This window comes from Hordeum vulgare, chromosome 5H (genome assembly GCF_904849725.1).
Source record: "Hordeum vulgare subsp. vulgare chromosome 5H, MorexV3_pseudomolecules_assembly, whole genome shotgun sequence".
NCBI lineage: Eukaryota > Viridiplantae > Streptophyta > Magnoliopsida > Poales > Poaceae > Hordeum > Hordeum vulgare.
The window spans coordinates 90,991,872-91,001,505 of record NC_058522.1 but is presented as its reverse complement, the minus strand read 5'-3'; the positions used below and the strand labels follow the sequence as shown (position 1 = coordinate 91,001,505).

The 9,634-nt window shown below is 49.3% G+C and overlaps 1 protein-coding gene across 1 annotated transcript; it reads right to left on the bottom strand.

Moving 5' to 3' along the window:
* Window positions 1-328: 328 nt before the first annotated feature.
* LOC123395453 (protein rough sheath 2 homolog) lies at window positions 329-4,041 on the bottom strand. The gene is made up of 2 exons (XM_045090456.1): window positions 3,698-4,041; window positions 329-1,734 (listed from the first exon to the last, which is right to left on the bottom strand). The coding sequence occupies exon 2, from the start codon at window positions 1,675-1,677 to the stop codon at window positions 589-591; it is 1,089 nt and encodes a 362-aa protein (XP_044946391.1). The 5' UTR covers window positions 1,678-1,734; window positions 3,698-4,041; the 3' UTR covers window positions 329-588.
* Window positions 4,042-9,634: the final 5,593 nt, after the last annotated feature.

Genomic DNA, 9,634 nt, shown 5'->3' with positions numbered 1-9,634 from the left:
CCGTATACCCCTCTAATTCCGTATCCTCCACCTCCTCTTCCTCTCCCTCTAAGTGTACTAAGTTATGACATGGATTTTGTAATTCTGCACCACCTAAGTCATTAAAATCTGTTTCATTCATTGGTTTCACCGTTCAAAAATAAATGTTTCAAGCTTAGTAAAATTTTATATTAAAGTTAACATTTATTATTTTGTATTAGAGTTGACATTTATTTTGGGAGGGAGGTAGTACATAGCTTACCATGCCGCCTGGTCACATGGAATGGATCTTTTTCATACAAGTTGCATTTTGATGCCCGCGATCACATAATTTCTTGTTGAACTTGTCTTGATTTCCAAATGTTTATTTATTGCTAAGAAACCATGATTGGCATGATCCATGACCGGCCGATAAGAAGTGAAATTAAGGCAGTAGCAACCGCAGCGGCTTACATTTTTCTGATGAGCTAGACTAGAGTGACAAGTGAAGCTTCCAACAGTTGTGACAAAAGAGAAGAAAACTAAAGAACAAGCATGCATGCGATGCCATCGTCTTCTCTGGGGTTTGGTTTGGATGCTGCGCGTGCAAGAAAGCAAACCGGCGCGCCGTCAGCGGCCGTTCATCTCGCCGGGTGGCCAGCGGCGGCACGAGGAGCCGACCTGCTCGAGGAACTTGGTGAGGCGGGCGTGCTTGGTGGCCCACTGCTCCGCCATCTTCTGCTCCTTGAGCTCGGCATCACGCCGGAGTCCGGCCACCTTCTCCCGGTACTCCGCCTCCAGGCGCTCCACGGCGGCCGCCTGCTCCTCCCACAGCGCCCGCATCTTGGCCTCGAACTCCTCCGCGGCCTCGCGCCGCCGGCACGCGCGCTCCGACTCCAGCTGCAGCTCCACGCGCTTCAGCCTCCAAGATGCCTCTTTCCGGTGCGCGGCCCAGGCGCGGTGCCCCTCGTCCAGCTCCCTGCAGCACTCGGCCAGCTCCGCCAGCGCTGCCTGAGGAGCATCCGCCACCATGCCCGGCGCCGGCGGCGGCCTGGCGAACCCGAACCCGGCGGCGCCGTCCTCCACCATCTGCTGCTGCTGCTGCATCCACGGCGCGCCGGCCGGGGGCGCGGCGACGGCGGAGGCGAGGCTGAGCGTGACGGACGGCGACGGCGGCGCATTAGAGACGGGCGCGCCGTTGGTGGCGGTGGACGACATCCAGGGCGGGAGCATGGGAGCAGCCATGAGGTGGTGGTGCAGCGGCGTCGCACCCACCTGCTGCCTCTCCTTGACAAGCTTCTCGGCGAAGTTCTCGAGCAGCCACTCGTACCTTCCCCTCTCGTCGGGGCTGGGCTCGGGCGGCGGCCTCCGGCTGTCCCTGATCTCCCGCTGCTGCTTCTCCTTGAACACCTCCCACCACTTGCCAAGCCGCTTGGCCGTCCGGCCAGGCACCTCGGCGGCGATCTTCTTCCACTTGTTGCCGTGCTTGGCCTGGAGGCGGATGACGAGCCGCTGCTCGTCGTCGGTGAGGGACCCTTTCTTGATGCCGGGGCGGAGGTAGTTCTTCCAGCGCTCGAGGCAGGACTTGGCGTCGCGGTCGAGGGGCGCGTTCATCCGCTGCGCCACCAGGTTCCACTCACGTGGGCCATACTGCCGGACGTAGGAGCGGAGGATGGCGTCTTCCTCAGGCCGCCACCGCTGTCTCTCCTTCATCTCCATCTGCACCTGCACCACAGGCCATCGCCCATCCCAACTCCTCACACCTCATAATGCACTCTGCATCCATCCATCCATCATCCATCCATACATGAAGGAAAAAATAAATATCAAATTAGCTTCTTGCAAGTCAAAGATGGTAGTCTTCAGAAAGTACAAGGAGCAGCCGCAGTGATAACCTTCAGGCAAAGGAAACGAGAATGAGAGAGAAACGGCTGGTGGTTTATTAGCTGCTTTATTCATTGCGGCATTAATAAGGTTTCAATTGAGGGATGCATTACTCTCATCTGAACCACACCTGTGTAACTACTAGCTAGAGGACTAGAGCTGCCTCCATAGGCAGCCAATACATGCCAAGTGCAATTAGTACGTTGGCAACAAAAAATCCTTCAGGATTACTCCTACTCCGTTGGCATTGCAAAATTACCAAAGTGACAGCATAACGTCTAGTAAGTTTCTTCATGGAGCAGTACTAACATTTTAGTTCAGCTACATAGTACAGTAATGGGCAACATAACCTGCAGCACACCTTTCTTGAAGCAAAGGGGAAATTTCTAGTCATTTTTTCACTACTACAACCCAGTGATAAAGAGGAATTGACAACGAATTAAGCCTTAAGTTCAGCTGAGTGAAGAGCAACTGCGAGGCTTGTCTTGCGTCTAGTCGCAATCTAGAATTAACTTGGGTGATGTTATCAATCATCAAGGACACTCTACATAATGTCTACCGCATACTTGCGAAACGCCTACCGCATACCCGAGGAAAGCAACAAAATGAGAGAATGTGATGAAAACAGAAGAAAATCCAAATTCAAATCAATGTGATGATACCGGGACCATTTTGGCAACCCCACGTGATGATTGCTAATTACGTGCTATAGGGCTTCGGCTCAGGGCTAATCAGACAAGGACGTGGAGTTACCTAAGATTTTTTGGGCGTGGCATCTTAATTTTCACGCATTGGTGAAAATTACCAGGAGATTAAAATTAGTACAGAAAAAACCAGAAAGATTTTCAGGCGAACGAGTTGGTGGATCTTTACAAGTAACGTGTTATGGGTGACTATAAACATGAGGTAAGAGCAAAGAGCAGCCTACTTCTCATAGTGGGAGCTGTATATAGTTGTCAAGATTGGTTGGTCTTATGGAGTTCATCTTCTAATTCAATCATGAAAAGGAAGAAAATCACACATTCAAGCCAGATAAATCAGTGAGGTGTTCCACCCTTGGACCATTGAATGTTTCCCCTTTTTACAGGTTATTACTGACAAACTGATTGCGGTGTTGGGGTTCATATAAACTGCAGGTAGTGTAATGGCATATATGATGAAACTTAGATCTGTGAAACTTGGTGTGTTTGTGTCCTTCAGATTATACAGAAAAAAAAACTCTTGTGTCTACGTGAATATTCCAAAGAGAGGGTATGGAGGGAGAAACAAGGAACTGTAATCATGAATCAATCAAGAGGAAATGACGTTGTAGGAAATTTTGGGAAATCTCTTACAAAAAGAAGCTGGACAGTTCTCTTCCCTTTACCAATAATACAAGGAAGCATTTCATACACTGGGAAGCACTCTAAATAGTGATGCTTCTTCGAGCATTGCATACCCTCGGAAGCACCCTAAATAGCTATGCTTCAATTAAGATGCCATCAGTGAATGAAGAACCGAAAAGGAACACGGCAATAAAGAATCTAAGCAACCAGCGCATTCATCACGGAGTAGTAAAGATCCAGAAAGCTTGTAGAGCCAAGAACACAAGCAGGTAATTAAGACGGTCAGAGGACATCAGTCCCCACTCCATACTTCCTAGCCATCCACTCTACATCTCCAACAGTGAAAAAAAGATGTACTCCTACCTAGTAGACCAACAACCCGCGTCGTCAAAGCAGCGGGACGGAAATAAAATTGTTTCAGAACCAGCTAAGCAGGAAAGATGAACAAAGATGTCACTACAGGTTGAAGAAGAGGATGAATTTGCTCAAAGAAGAAGAGGAAGAGGACGAAGAAGAAGAAGAATACTTACAGAGGCACCACTACACCATGCTGTTCTTGCGCTGTTCTTGGCGTCTCTGAATCAACAACAGTTGCAGGAGAGAGAGACAGCCGAAAATTATTGCAAGGGAGGGGGGAGATCTCAACCGAAAGATTCTTTCTCTTCTCTTCGCCCAGCTCAGCTCGGAGTGACTAGGGTGGGAGGGAGGTGCTGTGGTGTTGCCTGTTGGTGGTTCAGAGTGTGTATGCGTATATATGGAAGTGGGGGTGGAAAGGAGGGGAGGAGACAGGAGGCAGCGAGAAATTAGGGCACGCGAGGCAGACGCAGGGCAGGGGGGAAGGAAAAGACGGGGGAGGAAAAGGGACGGGCGGAAAGGAGAGGCGTCCGTATTTATAGACACGGAAGCAAACACAGGAAAAGCTAGCGAGCATGGCGTGGCATGGCATGGCCAGCCACAGTTGCGATGCGATGCGAGCGCCATCACCGTGCATGCAGCCAGAGCCAGGCACGGCCACACATGGACCATGCGCACATGGAGCCATGGAGAGACGGGGACGGACGTGCGTTCGTGCATCTCCCCTCTCCCTCTCCCTCTCTCTCTCTCTCTAGCTTGGTCGAGCTGACTTCACAGTGGCTGTGGAGCAGGGAGGAAGAGAGAGAGGGAGGCCATGCAGCCAGGCACTTCACTGTTGGAGAGGAGATGGAACAATGGCAACGGCAGGTGGAGCCTCTCTGGATGGATGGGCTCAAATCAAATAATTTCCCCCGCGCGTCTCTAGGCCATTTCCTTGCAGATGCGTGCCTCCTCCTTTTTCCTTTCGCCTTTGTTCGCCGGCCATGAAATTTACTGCCGCGCACTGTATTACTAGGGGGAAATGGCTGTGCCGTGTCCCCGAAACTGGCCCCTCCACTGTGCTTCAAACCCATGCATGATGCCGCGCAGAGAACGTCGACAAAAGTAATCCATGCAGCGAAACAAAAACAGAATTTGTGTAGAGGGGGGAAATAAAGAAGGGAATGAAAAAGGGTTCCCGTGGAGCAGCGTGCTCGATCCATCTCTGCGTGACCTTGTAAAACGCACTTTTGACAAGATCACTGCCTGGTATCGTTAAAGTGGATCCGTGGAGGTGGAGCACGAATCAAGATCACCTGAACAAAAGGTGGGGGGCTTCCTTCTCCTTGTTTAATGCTGGCATACTTTTTTTATGGAGGAGCAGCCAACTGTTTCATCAACGACTGAAAAGAAGCAGATACTGTTGGTTGTGTATAGAGGTTGCATCTTCATGGACGGAGCAGTCGTTATTAAAGAGCAAAAAAGATGAGAGTTCGGGACGGCTGAATCTTCCGGATGGGATCATGTCCGATGATGCACAACAACGACAATTACTACTGTTTACCAAGCGCGTGTGTTTCGAGGGCAAATAAATCTTGCAAAAAAAATTGGACGCTGCCATCCGAGGGAAAAGTTTAGGACTCCGCTGCAAATCTGTCATCAGAATTTATAGAGAAGAGTATACTTTTTATCCCTTAATTTTTGGTGGAGTCTGAATTTAATTTCTTAATTTTAGAATCAGATAACTTGCACCTTCAACAACTAAACCAGACGTGGTTCAACCCTGACCTCGACCAATGACCAAGGTAGAGGGTGGCCAGTATGGGTCATGGCCCATCCTACGATTTAAAAGTACCTTCTAGGAGTATATCGTAAGAAAAAGACTAAAAACTAATTATTATTTAAATAAATGTATATGTACAATACAATTGCCGGCCACCCTCACCTAGTGGGCTAGCTCTGCCACTCCCTCCACTTTGAGTAGTTTTGATGTTGACTTACCCGGTTTTGACTGTGCTGACTTAATATGTGCATATTTTACAAATTTGTGATTTTTTTGAAATTCATATTTTTTTTCAAAATCTGTTTATTTTTTCATGTTCGTGTAGAAATTACAAAATCACATATCTTTTTGAAATCCACACTATTTTCAAATTCGCATACTTTTTTAAGTTCACGTAATTTTTAAAATCCGCATACTTTTCCTAGTTCGCGTATTTTTCTCAAATCCGCCTACTTTTTTCACGTTCGTGTATGGCTTTTAAATCCGTGTACTTTTTTAACTTCATAAAATTTTGTGGAAAGTACGTGGATTTGAAAAAAACACGTGAACGTTAATGGTATGGGGACCCTTTTTTAAGAAACTATGCGAATCTGAGTCACCCGGTCAAAACCGACGAAAGTCAAGCACCAAAACCGTGTCCAGGGACTAGCCTCGTCCGGTTTTAGTGGTTGAGGATGCAAGTTGTCATATTTTAAAGTTGAGGAACCAAATCTAAACTTTACCAAACACTTAAGGGACAAAAAATATATTTTCTCTATTTGTTATCATGACAAATTATGTTCTTTAGGATAGCAAGTTTAGTCGGCGAGCACGTTAAATCCTGCTCGGTTTATTCATTTATTTCATTAGAAAATTGTCATGTTTACAAATAAAATTTGCCATCATCGCATCAATATAAATTGGCATGAAAATGTCATGTCGAAAAAACTGGCGTCGAGTTTTTAGTGTTTCAGAGGATTTGTAGAGTACCAGAATCATGCAATTCAAGAGGGTTACTGCATATGCATGATTGAGGAAGGGCGAAAACTGGGATCCGGGGAATCATCTAGCTAGGGTTGGCCATGCATGCGTATTTGCGCAAAGCGTTGGTCCCGTTGCGTGGTGACAAAACCATGATGGGATCTCTAGGTCTAGACAGCGCTGTTGAAAGTATGTATAGGTCCTCCTGTATTATTGATGGGACCTCACCTTGGTCCCTCTCTCTCTCCCCCCCTCCCTCTACTGTAGCGGGAGTACGAATGCTTGCCACAGCTCTCCTACTACTTAGCAAGTTCCAAATAAGCCGCATGTACTCATGTTTACAGGTAGAGAGAGAGAGAGAGCCAGGGAAATGCTGTACTGTGGCTGTGTGGTCACCGCCGGCCGGAAGATGCATGGAAACGCAGTATCGAGCACGTACTTGTGTGTATATACTGCGCTTTCGAGTCTTCGCCGTGTCTTTGTACTGGTCTCGTGCTGCAAATCACGCATCTTGTCTTGCCAGTGTAATTAGGAGTCAATCTTCTAGCCATGGATGTATTTCTTACTCCCTCCGGGCATTTATTTTTTGGAAACCGAGGCATAATTTTTACCTCATCTATTAACTAAGAAGAAGAATAGAGTTTGTTACCATCACCTTACATACAAAATGGTTTTACTTTTTCGGCAAAATCGCATCCGCGACAAGCCAAAGTCTAGCATCTCTTTGAATGATACCAAACATGACCGGTGTCGGAGTTGATTTGTGTCGGAATACACGAATGTTTCTCCCATTTCAAATGACCCAACCAAGTAGCATGGTAAGGAATGCCATGGCCTTTCTATCGGGGATGTTGATTCCGGACATGTTTTTCCATCAATGTGAGAGTGAGTGCAAGGCCCTCCAAGTTATCGTGTCAATCATATAAAGACCGAGCCAATTCTTGATGAGGTTCCTAATCCTAACGATGAAACGACACTTTAAAAATTAGATGAGCTCCACTTTCTTGCACACATTGGTAAAGCGGATAAAGTTCACAATTCTACCAACCCTTCCTAACAAGCTTGTTGGACGTCCAAATCCTATTATGAATTGCAAGCCACGCAAGGAACTTCACCTTTGGCAGAGCCCACGCGCCCCAAATGTAGCAGTGGAAGGTTGTGACGATAGATCCAATGAATTATGCACGGTAAGCCGATGCCGAAGAATAAAGGTCATTGGTCGAGTGTTTTCAAATCATCTCATCCATTACATCTTCACGTTGGTGGGTGTGGCGAATTTGCTCCCAAAGCTCAACAACTTGCCGAAGGTGCTCCATGGTGAGAATTATATCGAGTCTTATCTTACGAGTCCAAGCATTGCCCGCTAAGCTGATCTTTCAAATTTTAAATATAAATCTTTTTATAGCGTACTACCTGCAGATGAATATAGACATACTTTAAAATATAATTTATTTATTTTATTCTATATGTAGTCTATAATGAAATCTTTAAAAAGACCTGATGGGAGGTAGTACATTGTCTCTCTTGCTATATTAACTCGGTTTAGTCTAATGTTCACTCCATCATTTCTTTTCTCCACCGATGTATTGACCGCCATGAGTCCAATGAACAAAGCACCAGGCTCCACTGATGTACGTGCGTTGCACGTGGGAGATTTACTACTCGGGGCACGTACGTACCAAACGGCCCCAAATTGATGGGCGCGTAGCCATTTGTGGGCGGGGAGTGCTGGAAGCCTGGAACACGCACAGCTCCGCAGGCTAGGAGCCATGGCCGTAATGGCAAGGCTAGCCGCAGGGCCGCTCGCGTTGCGGCAGCATATCTGCGCACGCTGGAAGAAGATACCGATCCCCCGCGCGCAGCCGGAGAATTCACTCCGGGTCCGTCCGGGCCACCGGCGTAACGCCTCGAAGCGCCTCGATCAGAGCGCGCGGCGAAGGCCAAACCCTACTACTCCTCCTACATGGGACGCATGTATACGAGAAGAAGAGGAGGGGCTTGCTAAAGATGGCAGCATTTAGGGCGGGGCGTCACAAGGCGCCCACAGGCGGGGCAGACGTCGGGGCGGAAAGAGCCACGCCAAGATCCATCCACGACGCCATGGAACACGCAAGCCAGGCCAGGGCACCACAGCCTAGAGCCAAGACCTGCTGCTCTGCTGCCAGGGCCTAGGGCCCCGCACGCACTGGCCAAAAAAAACGGGCCAAGCTTTTCTTCTTCTGCAGCAAACAAAAAAAAAACTTGGGTTAGTGTACAAGTAGTATTTTTTTTTCCGGCTACGAGTGCTAGCATCTACCATGTTGCTTGTGCAGTAATTTGTAATCAATTAATGTGCTGTGCCGGTGTTGGGTTAGCTTCAAATGGAAGGTGAGACGAGGAAGGTGAGTTTCTACTATTGGGCCGGCCATGGCGTGCTGTCCATTGGTGCAGGGTATTTACTGCTACTGTACGTATATGGTGCATTGTATGGTCTGTACGCAGTGGACGCACTGTGTGGACAGAGCGTGCATGCGGGGGCCGGGGGCCGAGGGGAACTCGCTAGTGACCGATCAAATGGGTGCCTCCATGGCTGACACCCTCCTCGGCCCTCCTGTCCAATCCGTGCATCTCTCGTCTCTGTACACTGTACGTGTATGTGTACGCGCTTAAATGGCTCACGCGTTCATGGATACTACATCACCGTTTCTAAAGACTACTCACAATAAGGAGTAACACGGACTAGTAGTAACATTCACTAGACACGGAGACATGTCTCAGCCTCCTCCCCTCTCCGCTGCCCTCACGGCGGCCGGAGCCCAAATCCCTACCTCCTGCCTAGATCCCAGACCTGCCGGGGCCTCCCTGCTGCCTCTACCGGCGTGCTCGCTGGTCTCCGCCTCCTCCCGGGCTAAGAGTGGGGTGCCCGAGATGGCTCAGATCCGCCCACGTGCGGTAATTGCTTCGCTCTCTGCTTTCGGATGCTGCGATAGCGTTGCCCCCGGGGCCGCAGGGGGATCTTGCCCGGCTTCCCTGGCCACGTCGGATCTCTCCCCGCCTGCTGGAATTGGTGTGCCCCGTCGGCCACGGCTGCGCTCCATCATCACGCACCTGCACCCCCGCAGTCCGCCACGCCCACCTCGAGCCCCTCCTCCGCTACCCTGTTCACCGGCCTCTCGGCGGCAGGTGCACTTACTCCTCCTGCCAGCCCATTTACGAGATCTGCCGGGGCCTCTCTGCTGCCGTTGCTGACGGGTTCACCAGGCTCTGCCTCCTCCTTGGCCGAGAGCGCTGCGTCCGAGATGGATCAGATCCGCCCAGGCATGGTTAACTCTCGGCCATCCGCTTTGGGATGCATCGATGCCGCTATCCCGCTGGCTCCACGAAGATCTTGCCCGACGCCCCTGGCTGCGGC